The 24,771-nt window shown below is 39.3% G+C and overlaps 1 protein-coding gene across 5 annotated transcripts in view; it reads right to left on the bottom strand.

Annotated features, from left to right (window-relative positions):
• The window catches only part of TOX (thymocyte selection associated high mobility group box), a 296,409-nt gene that overhangs the window by 119,499 nt on the left and 152,139 nt on the right, over positions 1–24,771 (bottom strand). For all 5 annotated transcript variants that reach the window (XM_036071359.2, XM_036071356.2, XM_078072364.1 and 2 more), the window contains one exon: positions 8,037–8,279. In XM_036071359.2, the coding sequence (XP_035927252.1) occupies positions 8,037–8,279 (243 nt within the window). The remainder of the gene's footprint in view (positions 1–8,036; positions 8,280–24,771) is intronic.

Below are 24,771 nucleotides of genomic sequence, written 5' to 3'. Positions count from 1 at the left end.
CTCTGGACCACTGTTACATACTTGATGCATTACATGAAATAAAATATCTCAAGATTTCAAAAATATTTATTTTAAAAACAGCAATCAAATTGCCTGTAATCACATTTTCTGCTTGGCTTTGAAAGCTACATTATTCAATATGCCAGTGGTCCTTTCCATAATGGCAACATATTAGAAATTCATGTTGCTCAAATACATCTGACTTCCTTGATGTACCGTACTCCCTCTAGACCCAGAGGAACACCCCTGCTTCAGTTCGTGTGTCCTGCCCAGAACCTTCTGAAGTGAATGCTTGTCAAAACAGCTGTACAGTGGTCTCCGAATGCAAAGTGTGGCATGACTGAATGCCGAAAATGACAATAAATCTGAGTATATACATGATGCTTGCTTTTGTTGCCTGGAAAAATAAGGCATTTGGGAAATCGCACCCCCTCCTGCCCCCCATTTCCTTGCCTTTTAACATCTTTTTTCCATTTTCAACTCCAGAACTGGAAATTTGAAGCATTCAAAGAAATTGAAATCTCCTTTGTTGCTTTTTTTTTTTTTTTATTGTAAATTTTCTATAATGTGTCATTAGGAACCACACTCCACAAAAAGCTCAGGTCTTAAATGACTCCTTTCTGTGAGGCCATTCTAAAACTTTGCACGGTTTTTCTTTGTATGAAAGAGCTTCTGTTGACTGCACAAAGAACAAGCAATGGCCACATATAGGCCAGGCAGTGAGGCTTGGATGACTTTATACAAGGTTGCATTTTCCCTTCTACCCATCCATAATTAAACCCAGCAGTGAATGTGCCAGAGTAGAGAGAAAAAGAAGAGGCTCTTGATTTCAGTTTTGTAGGAACCAAAGGATTTTGCTTAAACCATGCATACTTAGTACAGATATTTTCTTATTCTACCTTTCTCCCAAAATAGTTCTGTCGTTTCTTTTTAACAACATGAAAACACCGTCCGGTCTCATCAAGCAACATCACTTTCTTCTTAAGGGCAGAACAACATTTTCCACTCAAAGAAACGTTCTGTTCAATAGATTCAAATATCTTAATAACCAATTAGGCCCGGGGTGGGGGAGGGGGGACAGGTAAAACACTAGAAAGCCAAAGCGACAGTAGGAAAAATTACTAAGCGACCAAAGTGAAAAGTTGGGTGAGTCGTGAGTCTGGATCACAGTTGTGGGGTCAACAGAGTATGAATCATAGGAAAATGCTAGCCCTGGCCTGGGTCTCGGAGATCAACTAGTTCTGTGGTTTTCCATCTTCTCGGGGGACAGAATCCGTTGTGCAGGGGAGCTTTTATAGGAAATGTGAACAAGTGAGACAAATAACAGCAACACCACTCTGGCTGACTCCTGCCTTCCTCTGGCTCCAACGAGCTTAATTTGGACCCTCCGGATCTAACCCAATCCTGCTGGTTACAGATGGGGTGCAGTAAATTGCCCATGCTTAACAAGCTTATCCAAAGCAGGCCCTGGCCTTTCAAACTCTTGTTCCAGTGCTCTTCTAACCAGATTCCACTCTCTGAGAAGCTCAGGCTCATCAGTTATGCACTATCAAAGTAACTCAAGAGAATTTTGAGAAAAATGGAACTCTTGCAATATTGGGTCATGAATAGCTGTTTAACTTGGACCAAGAGAATCAGAACTAATTGGCTCTTGTTCAACAGTATATACTAATAGAAATTCTACCCTGTTTTATAGGCCGGGCTTAGAAAACAGGGTCTTTAAGAAAATGGAACTTTTTTTAAAGTGCCAGAAATCGAACTTCTTGTGGGCGTCCCAACTGACTACTGACATATAAAATGGCACCAGCAAGAATATACAAAAAGGAAATGTTGGAAACTTGGGGAGGAAGAAATTTCACCCTAAGTGTGCTTCACTCTCCATATAGGTTTATGACAAATTTCAGAAAGCAATTTAGATACTCTACCCTGGCGACCTTTTTTTTTTTTTTTAAATATTTTATTTTTTTATTTGATAGAGAGAGGGAGAGAGCACAAGCAGGGGGAACAGCAGAGGGAGAGGGAGAGGCAGGCTCCCCGCTGAGCAGGGAGCCAGACATGGGACTCGATTCCAGGACCCCGGGATCATGACCTGAGCAGAAGGCAGACGCTTAACCGACTGAGCCACCCAGGCGCCCCCTGGCGACCTTTTTATCAGAAAGGGATTCCCACTGAATATATCTAGCACGTACTGTGTGACAGGCACTACTTGACAGATACTAACTTTTTTAATGTTCACATTATAGGATTAAATATCTTATTATACCCATTTTATAGATAAGCAAACTGAGGCACAGAAAGGTTATGTAAGTTGCTCAGTGTCACACAGCTGGTAAGTGGCAGTGGCAGGATTGGAATTGAGGTGGTCTGGCTCCAAGATGTTGGTTTAAATGATAATGGTATACAAGGGCACTCAGTAAAAGGTAAAGGCCTTTTTTTGGTGAATAGGATTTTGTTGTCTTTTTTTTTTTCCTACAGATGTGAAGAAGACTAAGGATTAAAGTATAAATAACTCTTTGGGAAAATCTCTCATGCATTTTAACTCCTCCAAAAGAGTCAAGAAAAAGCTTGCCTTTTTCATTTTTTAAAAGATTGATTTATTTTATTTATTTTTAAGATTTTATTTATTTATTTATTTTAGAGAGAGAGAGTTTATTTATTTTAGAGAGAGAGAGAGCAGGGGGAGGTACAGAGAGAGAGGGACAAGCCGACTTCATGCTGAATGCAAAGCCTGATGTGGGACTCGATCCCATGACCCTGAGATCATGACCTGGGCCGAAATCAAGAGTTGAACACCTAACTGCCCAAGCCACCCAGGCGCCATTATTTATTTATTTATTTATTTATTTATTTATTTATTTATTTTAGAGAGAGAGTGAGAGAGAAAGAGCGTGAGTGTGTGGGGAGTGGCAGAGGGAGAGGGAGATGGAGAGAGAGAATCTCATGTAGATTCCCCGCTGAGCCGGGAGCAGATTCAGCCTTGATTTTACAACCCATGAGATCATGACCTCAGCCGAAACCAAGAATCAGATGCTTAACTGAATGAGCAACCCAGGCACCCCACTTTTCCCATTCATTTAACAAACTTACATAACGCTTCCTAAGCATTTCTAAGCAATTCTTTAATATTTATTTAACCCCATGACTTAAGGACTATTTTTATCCTTGCTTTTCAGATAAGAAAGTTGGGGTATTTATGGGTTGAGCCACTGAGCAAGTCACTTAATTACTCTGAACCTCCATTTTCCAATTGTGAAATTGGGATAATAATACTCATTCAGAGATTGATTTCTAATTATGAACTAATTTTTTATGTCTAATATATTAGACATTTGTAGGAAATGCTTATAATCAGTAATACTGTATCACTTATGTTGCCCACTGGGGATAAGAACAAGCAGATATAAGAAACTTTATCTTTAAAATGAAATATCTGGGGTGCCTGGGTGGCTCAGTTGTTAAGTGTCTGCCTCTGGCTCAGGTCATGATCCCAGGGTCCTGGGATCGAGCCCCGCATCGAGCCCCGCATCGGGCTCCCTGCTCAGCAGGAGGCCTGTTTCTCCCTCTCCCACTCCCCCTGCTTGTGTTCGCTCTCTCACTGTGTCTCTCTCTGTCAAATAAATAAATAAAATCTTAAAAAAAAAACAAACATGACAACGATCTCTAAAATATATATAATACTTAAATGAGAACTAAAATATTTCCACCCCGTTGATTCATTCAAATTCTAAAATTCCGTCATGTGAAGATACTAACACCAAGATGAGAGCACCACACTAACAGCAAAGGCTCAGCTTTAGTAACATTGAAAAGCTTCTGGAAAATACAATCGGAGATAGTTGGTCCTATACATAAATCTGCCTAGGGTGGTTTATACTCATAGGATTATAAAAGTTGCAGCAAATTTATTATTTAGAATCTACAAGTGTTAGCTTTTATTATTGTAGGCGACCTTGAAAGAAGGGCTTGGAAAGAGCACTGTATTTCTAGGCGAGCCGCGCTTACATCTGGATTTCTGTAGTCATCACTTCCTTGTCTATATGAGCGTTGATGATCTACGTTGTGCTCTCTTCACAAACATATTTCAACAATTGGCAAACTGACCGAGAGTTCGGTTGTTAAACTTTGAGATCACATTGGGCATGATCAAAGTTTTTAGGGAAGAGTTTTAATCTGTTTTTACAAAGAAACGTGAAGAAAATATTCTACAGTCTTAAAGTTCCTTTCAAAGCAAAGAACCCTTGAGTGCTTTTGAAATGTAAAATATGGCTGTAAGAAGGGTTGTTCATCTTTAGATCCATTTGTATCTGGGAATGATGTGAAAACAGCTCAGTAGCCTATCTTTCTGTTCTCACTGTCACCACCCCGTGTATCTCCTCAACACCTCTTGCTGAGTTATGACAACTGGCTGCTCAGACTTTCCTACTCCAGTTTCTTACCACCGCTATCCATCCAGGAAGATGCCAGAAGGATTCTCCTCTGATACTGCTTTCATAATGCTTTTGCCTCGAGTGAAAACAGCCAGCGGTTTCTTTGAATCCATCATATCAAGCCCCTAGTCCTTTCATTGGTTTTTGAAGCCTTTGGTCAAATCTTCCAACTTAAAATAACCAACCTGCTTTGCAAATGCTCTCCAATATGCCTTTTCTTTCCCTCTCTGTTTGTCCAAATCAAGACCATCTTTCAGGCCCTGCCTCCAGCCCTACGTTTTCCACTAGGTTTTATAGACTACCCAAACCAGATTACTCTACCGACTTCCAAGTAGGAATTCCTACTGGGTTCATTGGTCAGTAAAACTGAGTTTAGCATTTCTCCTGGTCTCTAATTGCTTCATATCTTACTCTAATTGTTTCATACCTATTTATGTCTTCTCTGTGGTTTATAAGCTTCTGAAGGACAGTGACCACATCTTATCAGTCATTTGAGCACTTTTAAACATTTAGATCACAGTAAATAAAATGTACACACTGCCCTCTTTAATACCCATCACAAGGCTAACCCATCCTCTCACCCCCCTCCCCTCTTGAACCCTCAGTTTGTGTTTCAGAGTCCATCGTCTCTCGTGGTTTGTCTCCCCCTCCGACTTCCCCCCCTTCATTCTTCCCCTCCTGCTATCTTCTTCTTCTCTCTTTTTTTTTTTTTTAACATATATTGTATTATTTGTTTCAGAGGTACAGATCTGTGATTCTGCATGGAGCACTGGGTGTTATACACAAACAATGAATCATGGAACACTACATCAAAAACTAATGATGTAATGTATGGTGATTAACATAACAATAAAAAATTAAAAAAATAAATAAAAAATAAAATGTACACGCTGATGAATGGCATTTTAGACACATACTTCAAAAGAAGAATTGAAGAGGCTCCTTGTTTCTCAAAGGAATTAGTAGACTCCTATGAAGTCAGCCCTGCCAACCCAACTTTATTAGATTTCTATTGCAACTTTACAGTATATCAAACTCTGGCTCCTAGACTCCAGTCAGAGATCCCAGCCTTGAAAGAGGATTCTTACAATAAATTTAATCTCTGAAATTACTTTCTCCAGGACCACATTGGCTTAAAAAATGGGTTTAATATAGATTTAATGTTGGAATCAACATTAACTAGACCTATGCTGTCCAATCTAGCAGCCACTAGGAACATGTAGCTACCTTCAATGTAAAATAATTCAAAAAAATAAAATAAAAATTAGTTCTTCAGTCACTCCAGCCACATTTAAAGTGCTCAATAGCCAATGAATACTGCTATTGGACGGCATGGCTAACAGAAAAGCCATTATCACAGAAAGTTCTATTGGACTGCGCTAAAGCCCATCCAAAGCCTCACCAAGAATTGGATTATTTGTTGGAGTAGCTTTTTACATAACAGCATAAAATGGTAGGGACAGTACTGGGAGTAGGCAAAGTGGATGTCCACCTCAGAATGTGGTCTGGGAGGTATGGGGAAGGCTCACCATCCTATGAAATATCCTGCTAGATGCACCTTGCCAAGAACCAGAATGGCAAATTAGAGCTTCATCCCCTTAGTGTCGGCCAAACAGGGCCCCTCTGCTTTGCACAGTGTTAAAAATTCCAAAGGAAATACCACATTGAAGGGAAAATACCTAAAGTCCAGTTTTTGACATTGGGTTGGGTGGGGAAAGCATAAAGAAATCTGGATGAGGAGAAGCTCCGGATAGGGCAAGAGGAGAGCACAGTGGAGGAAGGACCTAGAAAGTGGTGCATTTCATGCTGTGACTAGGTCCAGTTCTGAGCATGCCATTTGAGGATGGAGTAACTGCCATTTTGGCAACTCTGGGGAAATCCTCGAGGCATATATGTTGAAGTTGCACACAATGTATGTATGCACATATACACTGAAGAAGCATCTCTTAACGAGTGAGTGGTATATCGAGACGGTCCTCAGAATGCTAAGAAGACAAATTATATAAAGGAGAAAAGAGTTTTGAGACTTGAATTACAGAACTGAATATCTCATTATCCCTTCTATGGCCCCACTCCATTCACACTATGAGAAAGCTTAGAGGACCAACTTGGTAGTGTATACAGTGTATGCGTTCTTCTTTACCTTCTTAGCAAACCGGTGGTGCTTATAAAGGCGTCACCTGGATGCCTCATTGACTCCGGAACTGGGTCTGAAGGCCTAGCCCCAAAGAGGAATAGACACGTGACTTTTCAAGGTGACTACTTTGAAGTACAGCATGATTCAGATTTACGAATTTAGCCTATTCATTTAAAATTCCATGTCCTATTTTATGAAGCCATAGTTCGTATTCTTAGGGCAAATCTATACAGGTAGAATAAAAAATCAAGGCAATAGTTTTCTGCCACTGTGAGTGCTGTGAATGAGTTCTCTCTTGGCCACTGAGCTAGCTGCCAATTCTTAGGGGAATCTGGACACTGTCATGGCATGAGGCTCTGGGTTTCATTCTCGAAAAGTGACTTCAGGGTTTCTTTTGACCCTCCCTCCCCAACCCCCACCCTTCACATTCATGATTAATAGGAAAACCTTCTTGTGAAGCCACTCAAGTTAGAGATACATCCCCAAATGATTTTGATTAGTGATAATGTGAATGCTGCCTAGTAGAAGCCATATAAGATGAGCAAGTTAATCAATTTGTTCATCGTGAGCACGACAGCACTGTTCAGTGACTTACCAAAATGACAATTGAGTTACATGTACTGTTAAGTGATTGAACAACGGAAACCAAAGAGTGCTAATTAAAAGTCACTGTTAACCTCAGGGAGAGTTTGATGACAAGGTAAAGAGTTCTGTCCTTGGCCATATACTGCTGAAACTATTTTTCACTACTTGAGATATAGACAGAGAAATGACTAAGGTTTTAGATGACACACGAACCAGAAGGAAAGATTTCATGATAAGTCAATGTTTCTCAAACACGGGATGCTTGCTAAAAATACAGATCCCTGGACTTCTGAGTAGAGGGCTAGAAATTTAATGTTTGCTGGTTTTTCTGGATGATACACATTCCCACTAACTTTGAGAAGTACAGAACACTTGAAGATTCATGGGGACAATGGATCCAATAGATTGAAACACTTTAATGGAGATAAATTTTGGTCACTAGAATTGTACCTCCAAAATACAAATGAAGATGTTTTCTTACCTTCCTATCCTGTAAATCTGTGGAAAATGGGGGAGAAATCCGGTGAACAGCAGTTCCTATTCAGAAGATGTGAGGGTCTTGCTTGTGGCCCCTTTAAAGATAACTTTTTATCTGAAAGCTGGTAAGACAGTTCAACTTTATGACAGGGCCTTCAGTGTCAAATAGGGTTTAGAACTTTGGGTTAGACATATGAGTGATCAAACAGGTAATTAATTGATTTTGCCTTGAAGTCAACAGAAGACAGAAAATTACTTTAGGAACGTATGGAGAATGTTTTCCCTAGCTAAAAACTTATGCTTAGTTTCTGAATCCTGCGTTACTACAATGTAAAGCTTCTCCCATGAAAGTCGACCTTACCCTCACTATGTCCCTCGCTCCCCACCACAAATCAGTAACAGATTCTTACCACAGAAATGGAGTTAGTAAGCAGTGCTCCATCCTGTCCCAGCAAATTGGAGACGGTGATTTCAGGTAGGTCCATGTTTTGTGGATGAAATGGTAGCAGGCCATTATGGTTCATTGGGTGACACAGAGAGTGGTAACCAGGTTCGACTTCATTCACGTGCACCAGTGAGTGGTCAGGGAGAGAAGGAGGGGTGATTGGTGGAATGTTGAAGTCTTCACTTTCCAGGCTTGGACCAGGGTAAGACTGAAAAGACAAGGGATATTGTTGCAAATTATCATTCCCCTTCTTCTTCATCACTGTGAACAAATACACACGACCCCTTCAGATGTGATTACAAGCAGCCTTATGGATTTGGCAAACACATTTCAAACATGCAGATTACCCTGCTGTCATTTCACTAATATGCACGGAAGAAAATTCCCTCAAAGGCGTATCCACTCCTTGTATAAAGAGTACTTCCATTAGGCAGTTTTATTTTTCCAAGAAACTGAACTCAAACAGATTTCAAAGGTCCCATTAAAATTTTCCAGAGTTTTAATCTAGCTGAATACCTTTTTCATGGGAATTGTGGGGAAAGAAGGCAATTTATAAAATTAATGTTTAATCAAACATGTTTCACAGGACTCCCTACTGCTCAGATCATGAGACATAATAAAATGAATTCCAGAAGTTCTGGGGGCAATTGCTTTTGAGTTTTGAAAAGCTGCATGCTCACAACTGACAAAAGAAAAATAATTAGTAAAGACACAACTTAGGCATGTTGCATAACTGTGGTTGTATAGGAAGTTTGATATATGAAAAAAACCATTAAAAGCTATTTTTATCATGAAGATTATACCATCAAAATAAAATGAAGATTGTTTTCTTGATTTCTGACTATTCTCATTTATTTGATTTTCCTCTAAAAGCTGCTAAATAATATTGCAGCCATTTTGATTCAGTTCAGCTACTTTGAAAGACAATAGCGCACTGACATTATCATAATACTTATTTAGGAATAAAAGTCAAACAGTAAAATAAATAACAACATATGAGGGGCTTTTCCTTTTGGAAAGTAGCTTTAGATAAAAAAAGGAAGGGAGGAGCAAAAAAGGAAGGAAAGATTATATGAGGACACTCCTGTTTAAAATGGAAGGTGGTAAACATTGAAACTATGAGGAGGGACCAGATAATAAAATATTGTTCCCAATGAAGATAGAGGCATAGCGATATCTAGCAGTCCTTTATAGAGCAGGTGTTATAATAAAAAGGAAACAATTTGGGTCCTGATCACTCTTGCAAGCCTATCTTTCAAATTAAGCATGTCTTCTTAGTATTTGAGTGCACGGGTAACAGGACTTGCTTGTCTAACAGCACAGAGCCTGCTGAAGTGTGCAAGATTTGAAATGAGCAGGCAGAGGGTAGGAGCCAAAGAAAGTAGTGTAAGGTATTCATTGGGTGTTCAGCCAATAAGCTTCATGCTCCTGCATCCAAGCGCCTGGGGTTATTTTTTCCAGATGGCGTCTATTTGTCTAACAGAAAGAAAATCTTCAAGTTGCACTTGCTAAATGTTGTACAAGTTTTGATATATTTGTTTAGGTGCTGTCAGGAGACATGATGAAATGAAGCGCTACTGGGAACATCTGGAATTGAGACTTGGTCATGTAGAGGCACGTGTGGGTTAGTGACTGGGGGTAGGTGAAGGAAAAGATTTGATTCATCTCTGCAGATCATTGTTCTTTAATATCCAGAGTTCTGCTAACAAAACCACCAGCTCTAAAAGTTCAATCATCTGGTACCAAATTTTCCTGTTTATAGTTTAGATCTCTTGTCTGAAAAATATATTCGTGGTCAGTATCAAATCCTAAGTTTGATTAAATTCTCATTTGTTTGGTATATTTTAGACCTTGAGTCTATAGAGGTAAACCATCAGTTCCTGGTACAAGTATTGATTTAAGAAGAAGCATAAAAGATTCGAAGTGAGGAGGTGGGAGAGAGAGGAAGCACATGTATTAATGCTGGTTTTGTTAAAAGTGCTGCATTGAGTCCTTGACTATGTGGTCTTCACTTAATCCTTAACAATAATCCTGTGTGTGGCTATCATTATCCCGTTTTCCTGAAGAGAAAATGGAGACTCAGAACTTAAGTCACTTTGACTCAGCTGGTAAATAATCAGCTCAGTATATATGAGAGATGGACACATGCTCTTACATAGAAGCAGTTTAATTGCTACTATTTTATTAAGTTGAGTGATACAAAGTTGTCAATACCCAATAGTTTTGGACCAACAATTAAGAATTCGCATTACCTTTGGTCTCAGGTCTTTCCTTATCCCAATTTCGATCCCAATGCTTATCCTTCTAAAATATTTACTCAATATGAGCACAAGAATGCATAATTTGTCTTTGTGTTGACATTTCAAAGGCTGAAGTTGTTGATACATCTCTTTTAAGAAGTTAATGGTGTCTTTTTGAAACTTTCCTAAATAAGGTACAGTTAATGCCAGGGATAAAGGAGAAAGATGTTTTTAATTTTATAAATGCTATTAAGCCTCTGAAAATACTCAAGGATATTCTATCCATGGTATACCATACTTTACATGCTAGCAGTTCTTCAGTAGTTAAATCTTAATTTGTGGTGTTTTAAAGGAAGGTTTAATTGGTATCACTTTACATTCAGTGATAACAATTGTACTGCAATTTAACAAAGCTACATGGTTTATTTTCATGTAATTACACATTAATGTTATTTAATCCATGCACTGATATACCTAAACCACAGATTCCACAACTTAACTGGTAATGGGTAGTTACGTGGATCAGGAATTTTAACAACATAAGGTTACTTAGCAGTTTCTGTTTTTTACATTAGAAGTCATGATATGTTTATTTGCCATGAGCCCATTACAGTGTAATTGATCGCAAATAAAAGTATAATAATAATTGTATGACTGTTAAAATGTCAAAAAACTTACAAAAACTCCAATGCCAGACTAATCATTAATTATTTTTTAATGTGGAAGTGAATTAGCTAATTCCTCTATGTTGATTTCTACGACTCGACATCTTTTTTTAATTTTGAAAAACTTAATAGGAATAAGATTGACTTAACAATAGTAAGATATATATTATTAGAGAAAATTGCAGTTTGGGGAAGAGAGTATTACAATAGGATATGATCCAGTGTTTTCCTTGTTCCCCAGGAGGCTGCCCAGTTAGAATCCGGATTCGATGTCTGTTGAATGGATTAACAAATGAATCACTGAATGAATGCATAAATGAATGAATGAATGCTAAGATGACTTTTTAAAGGCATGAAATTTGTGAATTGTTATTCCAAGGGCTTGAATACCCACCCTGTATTTCCAAGACTTTGCACTGGCCAGCTGACAACACGGTATATAAAGTTAATCTCTCAGCATGTCAGGAAGCCAGACACATCCTGTTAGAGATATAAAGGCTTAAGTGGCCTGAGAAAGTCTGGGGCAGGGTAGTTGGTGTCCCTCTCTGGCTGCTGATCTGTCCCTCTGAAATGGCTTGCACTTACCATTCCATAGTGACACAGAGGTCCCAGAGAACTTGTAAGGGTGAGTTTGGGGCCCCTGGGTTCTCAGAAGTTGTTGGAACCTAGCCCCTCTGCAGGTAGAACATCAGCTAAGGACCCCAAGGAAGCCTCAACTCCACAGCAGATCCCTTGGCAACAGCAGGTGTGAGGCCCCATGCACGGCCCACAGCAAGGGAGCATGGAGGGGATGAGAAGGTACTCTGAGCACAGGAACAGGGACACTAGTGATGAGACCAGGGTGTGGGCAAAGAAGACTTTTGTTAAGGCCATCCCTGGGTGACACAGTGGACCTAATACACTTGTCTCCTGACTTAAGGTCCTTTTCTGACTTGGGCTTATTTTCTTCCTTTGAGTCTCAGGAAGGCCATGAGTTTCAAGTATTTCTCATTCTCCAGCTGTCTTGGGACCAACATTCCTTTCTAAGACCTTTGCAGATCCCATGAGATACAGGACTATGCTTTTTAATTTTTTCCCCCTAAGCCTGAATTAGAGACCACCAAGTCAATCCCAGGTCTTCTGAGGATCTAGAGAGCTGGGGTCCATAGTAGAATTCTGGAGGAGAACAGGTATGGACTTGCAAGGGGGTGTCATATTCCTTATCACCCTTTATAGTGCATTTTACCCCTACTGGTCTAGAGATGAGAATCTTATCAGCAGTCTGAGCCATACAGCTTGCCTTCTCCCCAGGGAATGATAAAAATCAATGGTGACCATCTACACAGACAGAGAAAAAGTGTTTAGGGATGGTGGCATAAGATTCAAGCCAATACTTTTAATTTTATCTTGGACCTTCACCATGTTAGTGAAAGGTAAACTGGAAACAAAGAAGCATGCAAAGTGATTTGCTCTAACCGGTAGCCAGTCTGCATGATCTAAAGAACTCAGACAATCAAAATTATATTATTGCTACTTAACCAGACTCTCCCTGGTCTTCAGCTACTCACTGGTCCTAGACGCAGGAGAGTCTCATCGTATGGCTGGTGCTAGAATACGCCACAGGACAGCTCTACTCTAGTGCAGGAGGCTCTGTGTATCCCCATGTGACCAGGGAACAGAAGCCAAGAGTCATGGAATGTGGGCTGTACTGTCACAAGGCTTGGCTAATTCTGTAATACATATGAACTTCTCAAGGCCACCAGGGGACTCTTGGAAGCATTAAAGTAGTAACTTCAAACTATTATCATCCTCAAGAGAGTATTTTCATGGTTCTACATAGCAAATTCATTGACTATTTCAAGTCATTTTCTTTTTTTTTTTTAAAGATTTTATTTATTTATTTATTAGAGAGCAAGCAAGAGAGAAACAGCATGAGAGGGGAGAGGGTCAGAGGGAGAAGCAGGCTCCCCGCCGAGCCGGGAGCCCGATGTGGGACTCGATCCCAGGACTCCAGGATCATGACCTGAGCCGAAGGCAGTCACTTAACCAACTGAGCCACCCAGGTGCCCTCAAGTCATTTTCTTAAAATCTCACCATTGGTATTTGCACATTTAGCTTATAAAGTGCTACGTGCTTTTGTGATGAGAAGGGGATGGATTTTTGGATGGGTTGAGAGTACTCATGATTCCTTCAATGACTGATAAGAATGGCCATGAGCATGTTGGAAGGAATGGAGGCTCTGGAGTCCAGTAGATAGGAACTGCATCTAGGTGCTCTGAAGCATTTATTAGTGTGGGTTCTAGGGCAAGTTTCTGACTCCTTGTGAGCCTCAGTTTCAAAACCTGCTTCACAGGGTTCTTTTAAGCATTGAAAGCAAAAAAATAAGATTGGTAAAAAGCCCAATAAGCTATGTCTGCCACAAAGAAAGTTCTTGATAAATGACAGCTTTAGCATAGTTCTGGTTATTAGTAAATAGATTTATACATGCCATGGATTGGGTCATGGACAAGAAAACAAACAACTACGGACAGTATAGGAGGGGATTTAGACACCATTAGACACCATTATAAAGGAATTTCAGTATATTTGCCATTGATCAACTTGCCAGAAATACTGAAACACAGTGCAGCCCTATTCACACATAATATGTTCATTTAATTGCCCACCACAAATACCTAAGATCAAGTTTTGTCTTTATTTTAATGGGATGAAATTGCATTTTTGAAATGAAAGAATAAAATGATAGTGGGCAACAGTGAACAGGGGAAGGCTGCTGAAGAGCTCAGAGGATAATGACGGAAATGTGCAGAGGGCCACAACTCTTATTGTCGGGGAACCACGCAGGTAGACCAGCCTCCCTGGCTGATGGGCTCCTGACAGTTCTGCTCCTACTGACCTAGGGACATTGTCGATGAACTTGTGAACCAGAATTTCAGTGTCTAAATTCGCCACAAAAGCTATACTTTCTAACACACTGCCTTGTGTTGTAGAAAGGCTGTCTTCCCTGGGAGACTCTTGGCAAGAAGGTGAAATTGCCAATCAGATGGATTGTATTTGAGACTTGAAACAAGAGACTGGATTATAGGAAAGTAACAGAGGATCCTTCCAATCTCCTTTGATTTGATCTCTTTGTAAGCTTTTTCAGCCATTTGACTAAAGCCATTGTCCCTGTCCCGCTGAACATTCCCAGTACCCCCATTTGAGTGACAAAGGAAAGGAAACTTCTCACCTGGTTTCTGGAAGATTTCATTGCCCCAGTCTACATACTCACATTCCTTTTTAATCATATTGCTTAACATACTCCATGACCCTGGGTATCCTGTTTATATTATTTTCTCTTTCTGCAATCCACATTTCCTTTTGCTACAGTCTGTTCTTATTTTTTTATTCTTATTCGACTTTATATTGCATCTGGAAGTGGGATGTTAATTAGGATGAGTTTTCTTTTGAGTACAGATAATTCATGTTTTCATACTGTCTAGATAGAGTGTTAATATATGCTGACCAGGAACAAATAATGGGAACTCTCTTCTGGACTTTGCCTATTCTTCTCTTTTTAAAATCTAGTTTTTTTTTACCAGAGGGGACTTGTCTTTGTGGGTCTCTGTCCACATATTGCAATCATTATACAGAGCACTCGATCTTTGGTGACAAGAAATCCCATAACTCAGAAGAATTCAAAAGATATCATCTTGTACATATCTTTAAATTATGTGATGGCTTCGTGCAATCATGCATACACTGAAAATATGGGTATGGTTATAACATTGTAAAATATGTTTCTCATATAGATCTTTATTCAAAAGATAAATAAATAGCACTGCCATCACATGTATATGGAATGCCTTAATTTTTAATCTGTAACATAATTCCTGGAATTTCAGGATAGAAAAATACCAATATTTAAATGTCTCATCTTTTATTGAAAATTCGTGTTGCATGATTCAAATAACTTAATGGAAAGCAAAGAAAACTGCAGAGTTCATTAGAAAAATGATAAAAAAGAAAAGAAAAATGATAAACGTCCTCTATCTGTTTTCAGAAGTTAAGACATTGCATGTAATGGTGATTTCTCTCAAAAGAGTTTAAACGGCATCAACATTATCTCCAATTTCTTTTGAGAAGACCTTCAGAAGTAGGTATTCTTCCGATTCTTTTGTCTCTGCATGAACAAGGGTTGATAGCTTGAGACTATAATGTATTACTGTGCAAAGCTTTGGTCTGTTACATAAATCATCTTAACACTCAGCAAGAACTGTCCAACAGTGCCATTGATGTGCTCAAGCCAATGATCCTGCAAACAATGTTTTTGTCTTTCTTCACATGTTAGACAATAGCAATAAATCATCTTCATTTAAAAACACACAATGTACTAATTTTTCAAGCAACAGTTATCAAAATGCAATTTTTTGGCAGAAAGTACATTTATTTTATTTGTGCTCGTTAATTTCTGTACCCTGTGTTAAGTAAAAGGTAATGAGCAGCTCATCTGCCATAGAAGCATTTGCTCTGTACCTACTATGTGTAAGGCAGCCTGCAAAGTGTGACTTGAGATACAAAGAACTATAAGATGCAGCTTGTTATAAAGGAAGTGAATTAGAAGATATATAAAAACATATGCTCCCAATAAAGAGCATGTTTGAAGTGTCGAGTGTGAATGAAAGTGGAATTACTTGAAGCTGGGATGATGGAGGGATTGTTATAAGCAGATTTACCCTGATAACAGGGCCTGAATATCAGACACTTCTCTTGAAATGCAATATGTGATCAAGGGAAGATCACAAAGTCAGCAAATGAGCAAGTCTGGACAATGTGCCAAGGACAATGTGCCAATGTGCCAAAGTCAGCAAATGAGCAAGTCCGACAATGTTCAACAGCAAGGTCAGGTCTTCTAAGAAAACGTCAAGGGCAAGATCGGTCCCACTGACCAACAAACGTTGGGGTACTGAGCCCAACTCAGTCCGCAATGAGACTGGTTTTTACTGGATTGTGTTTTTTCATAATTGAAAACCCAGTGTGCAAAGCCTGAATGAGACCAGAAAACAGGGTTGACTTGAGGCCGCCCTGGGGAATGTCTGACATTGACTCTTCTTAGGGCCAGGATTGGTTCATTTATTTATTTATTTGAGAGACAGAGAGAGAGAGCGCAAGCAGGGAGGGGGGAGAGGGAGAGAGAGAATCTCAAGCAGCCTAATGTGAGGCTTGATCCCTCAACCCTGAGATCCTGACCTGAGCTGAAATCAAGAGTCAGACACTTAACTGACTGAGCCACCATGGCGGTGCCCCTCCAAGCTGCATTTTTAGGGGACACTTTAAAACCAGGCATTGTGTACTCTTGTCATATGGGCCTTCCCCCTTTGGCTAAACAAAACCCCCCAAAACACAAAAGACAAACTTCCGGGAAATAAATAACGTACTCCCCCCCCCCCCCCCACAAGCCACAACCTACACATGAATGATTAGGAAGAGCAGATTGAGGTACAAGAGCTACTTCTGGAACCCTAGTGGGGTCCCAAGGATGTTCTTCTGGTAACAGGTATCATTCCAAATTGAGTATTTAAAAGGTGATTACAACATTTAAATTTCATTGTTTAGCATACAATTTTATGTACAAATGCAGCTATAATTTTTTTAGTTTTTCAGAGGTTTTCAGTTCTCACATTGAATTCCTATATTCTGAGATTCAGTTCTACATGTTTTTGCTTTATTTTGTAAATAATCCATGTTAACCAAAAACATATATATGAAAAGAAATCACTCTCAGTTCACCCACTCAGAAAAAAAACCCACTATTAAAACATGTGTATCTTTCAAGATTCGTTATAGTTCATATTTGCTATTTTGTTTCGGGTTTTTGTTTTAAAAGTCAGATGACGGAGCACTGATTTTGAAGCTAGAAATGCATATGTGAATCTCAGCTGATCGCTTAGTAGGTATAAGTACCTACTCCCTCTAAGCCTCAGTTTCCAAATCTGTAAAATAGGGATGACAATTGTATTCAATTCATTCAAGGTAATCAGGATTAAATGAGATAAATGAGATAATACAAATAATTTGAATAAATACTGGCTCATACAAGCAATCAATAAATGTTAGATACATTATCATTTTTTATTATGGTCATTATTCCATGATGTATTTAATCTGATCACTGAAAATATATCATGATTTTCCATGCCCATAAATATCATTTACATTATTGTTTAAATGGCTGCAAGTTATATACTGGTGTGCATGTTCTATAATTTATTCTCTCGGTTCCCTATTACCAAACATGTAGGGTGTTTCTGATTTTTCTGTTATGAACTGTATTGTGATGAATAACCTTATGCATTTTTTTCTTGGGATAATGTTCTAGAGTTCTATGTTTATGCTCAAATGGAATCACAGAATGCTCACTCAAGAGAAGACCTTGAGGACTATGCCTCCCCTCTACAGATAAGGCAAATGAGGTTCACAGAGGTTCAATGATTTGCTTGCATTTTGAGAGCTCGTTGGGCAGTGAGGACACCCCCAGCATAATGACAGATTTATTTTTTATACATATAATAACTAAATAAAATGCATTGGGCTTTAATATGCCATCTTGAAACATTTATGGTCTTTAAGCTTCAATATATTTTCTTTTTGAAAAAAACCTGTGTTGAGTTGACTTTTGCTTACGGTCATTTTCTCTTTGCTAAATCATACGCAGGCAGCCAGAATGGACTTGAGCATTCAGCACTGGCCTAGCTTTATACGTACATATTTTATATGTACACTTAAAAATACATGTTGCATGTGTTTATGGCCATTCTTATCATTTTTGCCCATTGTGTAGAAATCAGTAAATGTTGGGTATGTAGACTCATATTCTTCATAAAGGAGCCAGATCAGCAGAGGAGGAGAACTAAACAGATGGTCTATGCTTGGTTTATGCTCTTGATTTGTTCCTCCCTCAGTCAAGGGGGCCAGGAAAAGGAAAGAGGAGCTCCTGTTTCTACTCACCATACTCTCATAGGCAAGTCCTACCTTTTGGACCTTTAGCCAGGAAACAATTGCAAATGGATCCCTGAATATTTGAGGAGCATCTCGCTTCCTCGGGTCTCTGCTAGGAAGAAAGTTTACACTGAAGGGGAGCTGAAGATAAGGACATGGAAGGAAAAAAACAGTTGAACATTTGGAAACAATTCCCTCAGTTTCATGAAGATTAAACCCCCGTCCTTCAGTTACCCAGGAGCAGGATCCTGGGGAAGAGCAGCAGGAGGGATGCTCTATGGGAAGACCTCTTGTACTTTGTGTATCTCCTGGAGGAGAGAAGGACAAGTGTGAAGGGTGGGGAAAAGTGTATTAGGCCCGGGCAAGAAAAGTAGTGAGAATGCAGAGGAAAGAGGACAGCAGTGGAGGCAAAGGGGCAGGAAAGGCTGGAAAAGACCGGAAGGAAGGAATCATTGCTCTGGGTCAATTAAAGAAGCAGGCAGGCACTGCTTTAAACACCTCACCTGTGTACAGCTTGTATGTGTCTTTAAACAAGTATGAAATATGAAACCGAAACTGGAATATGAAATTGCTGCTTTTGTTAGCCAATGATGGTCAAATATTCGCAATTTCATTTGGTTCAAACTAATATTTTTCAGAATATTCCCACACACAGGTCACAGTACTGGGCAGTTATCTCAGTCCTACCAAGCGGTTGAGGTTAGTCCATCAACGTCTTACCCTTAAAGCGCTAAAATAAAATGGAGCCTAGCTGAGCAAGGATGGAATTTGACTTGGGCAGCATCCTGGCTCTGACATTTACTAGCTTTTTGCCGTTTGGCCAATCACTTTACCTCTGTCATCTTCACTGAACTGTTGTTAAGGATTAAATGAGATAATGTATGCAAAGCTTTTGCTTAGTCCCTTGCCAGACACAGGGAGCTGCCAAGCGACAGCTTTTATTACTATTATGGATCTAATTCATTCATTACCTTGGGGAGAGGGGAGGGCTAACCTAAACTTCTAGCCAAGCAGAAGCTTCCTACTAACACTACAAGCAAGAAGTTTAATTGAAGTCAGCATAAGAAATAAACAGCTCAGGAGTCACAGTGCAGAGGAGTCCAGGTTTCCCTGAAGGCAACTTCCGTCTGGGGCTACCAGCCCTGCCCCACCCCTGCAGTCCTATTACCTGCCTCCTCTCTCCCCCCCATTCTTCCAAGGCCACTCTGCTTTGTGCCTTCAGAGAATAGCAACTCACAGTAGGTTTAGCTCTTCCTGAAGGAGAGCCTTCTGAAATGCAAGGAGACCCAGTTGCAGACAGGGAAGGCTTCATTATCAGTCTCAAATCGTGACCCTTGGAGCCCCTGTGAGTTTCAGACCAGCCTATTCCATTTGAATGATTTGATGGTAGGACTAAGAAGTCATTTGTTTGACTTTGCTTGCAACAGGGAACAATGATCACAATGTTATCAAGGAGCAGCAAGGAATGCATGGAGGCTATTTTGCAAGACAGACATCAATTAATTTCAAACCATCCGGGTTATAGTCATACATTTTTATAGCTAAACTGTGAAACAACACAGAGCAGAAAAAAAAAAAAAAAAAACACAGGAGAAAGAAAAAAAAATACGGATGGGCATAAAGATTAAACTGAAACCTTGTGTTTCTGGGAAGTCTAGCTAAGTCTCCTCCAAAACCGAGGAACTGAAACTGCAAAGGGAAACTTGACACTTTTTTTTAAAGGTGTTTAGGTGACAGATGAGGATATGAAGAAGGAGGTCTCAGGAGAGGTATGGGTGGGTGGAAAAAAACTCAGCTTTTCCAAGCCTCAGTGTTCTTATGCTAAAAATGGGCAAAGTCGTTTCTACTTGACATATTGGCATAATAAAATTTCAGTGTTTGTTTAGAACTATCTGTACGTGTCTTGGAAATGGAGTTGGCATAGACAGATGACATCACTCAACATATCTCTATTCTTAACTTAAAATACCATACCTAGTTTTTAGACATTCTTTAGTGACAGGTTTGCTACAGTAAGTGCCAGACAAAAAAATCTAGCATGTTATATATTGCAAAACTTAACAGGAAGGATCATTGAGCTTTTCATAACTGTTCATACGCTAAAGAAAAAAAAATCTACAAAGTACAATTTTGAACAAGCCAATGCGCTGCTTTCAAAATGGATCAAATGCAACTGTAGAACCCGGTTAGGTGGTGTACTGACGTCACAGCGGCCCTTCCCAGGGCCGGAATGTCTCGGTGTCACTAGACAGTTGCCCATTGAACAAACCATCCTCCAAACGAAGCTCGATATTTTTGGAGAAACTGGTTTTTTTTGTTTTTTTTTTTTTTTTTTTTTACCACTAATGCTATTCCACTCAGATATTTTCATCGTTTTTATCACTGAAATGCATTTCCCTAATGCTTGAAAAAACATACTATTAGACAATTACCATAAAATTCTCAAGCATACTCAGCAACAAACATTCATTTTGTGAAATAAAAAATGAGTCTTATATTCACAAATCCCACAGCTTGGAAATGTATATGATACACAACATTTAACCTGTCAGCTGCCTCATTAGTGTCAATGAGTGGGAACTGGCAATCAGTGGATGGTGTGCTCTACATGTGTTTATGTTTTAAAATGTTCCCAAAATAGCTCTGCTAGAGAGGTTGATATAAAACACTTCCACTGGACAAATGAATTTCAGTTTAAATCTTACGGTCTACTTAAGGTTTTTTTGAGGAATCCATGTTTCTCATGTAACTGATCCTTTATAGCTAACAGAGCCAATACCCCACTAATATAGATGATGATGATAATAGTAAAGACTGGGTGGGTAAAAAGTTATCTAAATTTCAATGCTACTAATATGTAAATGATCGAGAAAATATGCAGAGAGACTGATGTGTGCTTGACTACCAAGAGCTCTAAGATATATATTTGTATGGCACTCATGTTCACAATCCATACAGCTATTAAGACGTTTTTATAAACTGTAAGAAATATGTGAGCTATTTCAAGATATAATTCTGAAAAACAGACTTCCATGTAAGAAGCCAATTTAGGCAGAAAACAACATAAACAATAGTAACTTGTGTGCTCAAGTGAAGCATCTTTTTAATTTTGAGTAATGAAGATGTCAAGCCAAATGCTAGAGTAGTTTAACTTAATTAGGTGGCCTATTTTTCCAGGCATCCTTTCATTTCCCATTGAAAACTCAGCTTCTATCAAGGCAACAAGAGCAATTTTGTCTGTAATGAATACCTCCGGGACTGCGCAGAGTAATCATTTGGATGTTACGCTGAAGACTGGTTTGAGTAACTAGTTCGGGCTTGTTAAGATGCCAGACTTTGTTGGACTAACTAGATGACTCAAAGCATGGCGGCTCTGCCATTTTATTGGGTCAATGGTCAAAAAGTCAAGTTGACTTTACTCCTGAAATTTCTGCCAAAAGGAACCAATCTAAAAGTAATTGGTCTAATTTATAGTTCAAATTTATGTCACAATCATGGAAATTTTATGGCCCATAGTCAAGAGATTTTTTTTCCCCAAAAATGCTCTTTAAAATATTATGCTTTTAGGCCCGTTTTTCATGCCTCATTTACACTCTAACCTAGAGAATTTTCTCATTAGAAAAACATGTAATTAAAAATATATAGGTTTAATACGTTTGCAGATCTCAAAACACTGTAATTCTAACAGTAGATTAAAGAAATTCATGTACAAAGAGGAACTTGGAGAGTCCTATTGGTTCCACTGCCATTATATTGCTTATGACAAATAGCAATACAATAATTCTTGTAGGAATAACTGCCCATTATGATCTAGTTTATTATCACATTAATTCTTTGAGTCTTGTACTTGAAATGATTCTCTGAGGAGACGGGAGCGCTGGTGGCTTTTGTTAATGTGTCGGGGTATCGGCACCCAGGTGGAGAGAAGCTACTGGAGTGAAATGGGCAGGGCCAGCTTTGCTAAATGGCTGCAGTGTGGGACTGACAATCATCACAAGCAGGAGATCCAAAGAGTTAATGTGATTTTAAAAAATGCACACAAAATATTTTAATCACTTACTCGTCTCTCAACAAATAATATTGCGTACTTCTGAAGCCAGACACTCAAGGCACAGGAGATCCAGGGAGAAACAAGGGCGAGTCCTGTCTTCAAGAGCTTACAATCAGGTGGGCAAGACAAGGAAATGGGTACCAATTCTAGTATGCTACATGCCACCGAGGGGCAAATATGTACATCGATAACTCCAACTCCAACTGGAGAGGCCTGGCAGTGTGTAAGGAGGGAAGAGACTTGGATCATTTGGCAACAGGGAGAGGAGAAATGGAAAGGTGGAGGTGAGACGAGAGAAATTAATGAGAAACTGTGAGCCTGGACTCAGGCAATAATCACGTAGAAGGAAAGAGGAGACAGAGTCAAAGGTTACGCCAAAAAGTAGAATCAACACTATCTAATTACAACACTAACTCAGGGCTGAGTGATAAGGGAGACTCTCAAAGTCTCTGTCTTGATGACTGGGTAGGTGGTGTTAAGTCTTATGACTATAGGCAATACAGGAAAAAAAGAAGTTTGAGGGGCGAGGGAGTAGGTTGGAGGTGATGAATTTTGATTTGATGGATTAATATGTGGAGTCCAAGCTGCAGTCAGGAACAGGTGCCCAGTGGAGTTAGAAATCAAACCTGAAACACACACGAGAGGACTGCCCTAAATATATAGATGCCCTTCAACTTTTATATTCAAAAGATGGAATAGGAAAGGTATGTTAAGTGCTTGGTTTTAAGATTCTGGGAAAAATAATATTGCTTCTATTTTATCACTGTTATTTTTTAATCTTGAGATTTGAGGGACCGGATAAGGGACAGGGAAACCTGATCACGACCTGAAAATAATCTAAATCAGATCTCAGCTCAGGACACTTAATAGTTAAGGTTTACCATGATGCTCAGAATTAACAATAAATATTAGTTCAAGCTTAAAGGATAACTATTCATGGAGATAGGAGGAAGGAAGGAGAGTAAGAAGAAGAAAGGAGGAATGGGAGGAGGGAAGGAAAAAAGGAAGCCAGGGAGTAGGAATGGAAACCAAACAGAAGGACATGGTTTAGCAGAGTAAAAGCCAAGGTCAAGGAGGAAGTGATTTATTGAAAATATGGTGCAATCAGGTAACTTTCTTAAGAATTAAGCTTCTCCATGACCTGACACTAGAAAAATCTTCTGATTCCCCCATCAAGTGATTATTTCTTGGATAAAAAAGATCAGTCCTTCTCTACCTTTTGCATGCAGCACCCCAACTGAGGCATACATGAGAATGTTTCTGTATCCAGAGAAGGGGGGGGGGGGGGAATGTTGCCAGTGTGGATGGAAAGCTCAGAATGAACAGGTAGCCATGGAAAATGATACTCTGGAAATTTCCATAGAAGAAGAAAGAACGAGAAAAAGTAATGGCACATATTCAAAACTAAACATAAATAAATAATCTTGGTGCCATAGAAAGCTTCAATCAAGAGACTCAGGCTCCTCTTCTGTTTCCTCTGATGTCTTTAATTCAAATGAACACTTGTATCTTGAGTATAATCACATATAAGGAGCTATGAAAGGTACCATAATTCTAGGGCCTGGAGAAAGGGGCTTGAGTTTTTTCAGGAAAGAGAAAGGCCACATAGCATGTGAGTTGGAGCGGGCTTGGAAGATTCTGGAGAAGAGTCAGAGCTAAGTTGGGAAGCCCAATTCCCTCCTGCCTTGCTGTTGTATACTCTGCCATATTGGTCACACAGACGTGACAGGTTAAGAACGAGAAAGAAGTGAGTTTATGAAGGACTGTTAGCCAGTCTTCACGTCTGGCTCTCCTTTCTTTAACACGCTCACATGTTCCCACAAACTATTTAGGAGGGAATCTGCAAGCTCATGAGGTATCAAGCAACATGGGCCCCTTTAGCTAGGGTCTGGGAACACCCTAAGAAATCTTGCATCACATGCTTCAAATTCTATGCATAGTAAAAAAAAAAAAAAAAATTAAGTGCTGTTTAAATTAAAGTACTGAGTGGGGCACCTGGGTGGCTCAGTCAGTTAAGCGTCCAACTATTGATTCTGGCTCAGGTCATGATCTCAGGGTTGTGAGATCGGGATCCATACTGGGTGTGGAGCCTGCTTGAGATTCTCTCTCTTCTTCTCCTTTCTGCCTCTCCCTACTCTCCCGCAGAGAACACGCTCTCTCTCTCTCTCAAAAAAAAATAAAATAAAATAAAATAAAGTACTGAGCTAGCTAGACCTGGCTCTAGCACACTTAGAGTGAGCTATTAGAGGAGAAAATAGTCAATATTCCAAGAATGGAGCCAGGGAGAAGTAGAAATGTCATGGGTTTTTATTGCATATTTGTCAGGCTTATTATAAGGTAGTATACTCAATTTAAAAGCTGCCTATCAATTACAAAATTATATGCAAAAAATTTTAAGGATTTGTATACACTAGCTTAAGAGGTATAGAATGCATGCAGTAGATAGTGCCAAAGAGCCCTTTGGGACTGTCTAAAAGAATATCATTAATTTTTACAGTGTACTTCCATTTCTGGAGCCATTCCAGCAGTGGCTTTCTATAAAAATCATTTCAAGTTTAGAATTATGTGCTTTGCTTGCAGCAACATCATAGGAGGAGTAGTTTACCATATGTTGCTACTTAGCAACTTAGTCTGTAAGTCCCAAAGCATGTACTGATTTGAAAATTGAACAGGAATTATAATTGTTGAGTGACGCTATGAGGCAAGTTGTCTTGGATTACTGAACTATGCAGATGTTTGATGTTATGTAGGAAAAGGGATAAAACTATTTTTTTTTCCTGTAAGATG

Source organism: Halichoerus grypus, chromosome 5 (assembly GCF_964656455.1).
Source record: "Halichoerus grypus chromosome 5, mHalGry1.hap1.1, whole genome shotgun sequence".
Taxonomy (NCBI): Eukaryota; Metazoa; Chordata; class Mammalia; order Carnivora; family Phocidae; genus Halichoerus; species Halichoerus grypus.
The sequence above is the reverse complement of the archived record's forward strand: the minus strand, read 5'-3'. Positions and strand labels throughout refer to the sequence as shown.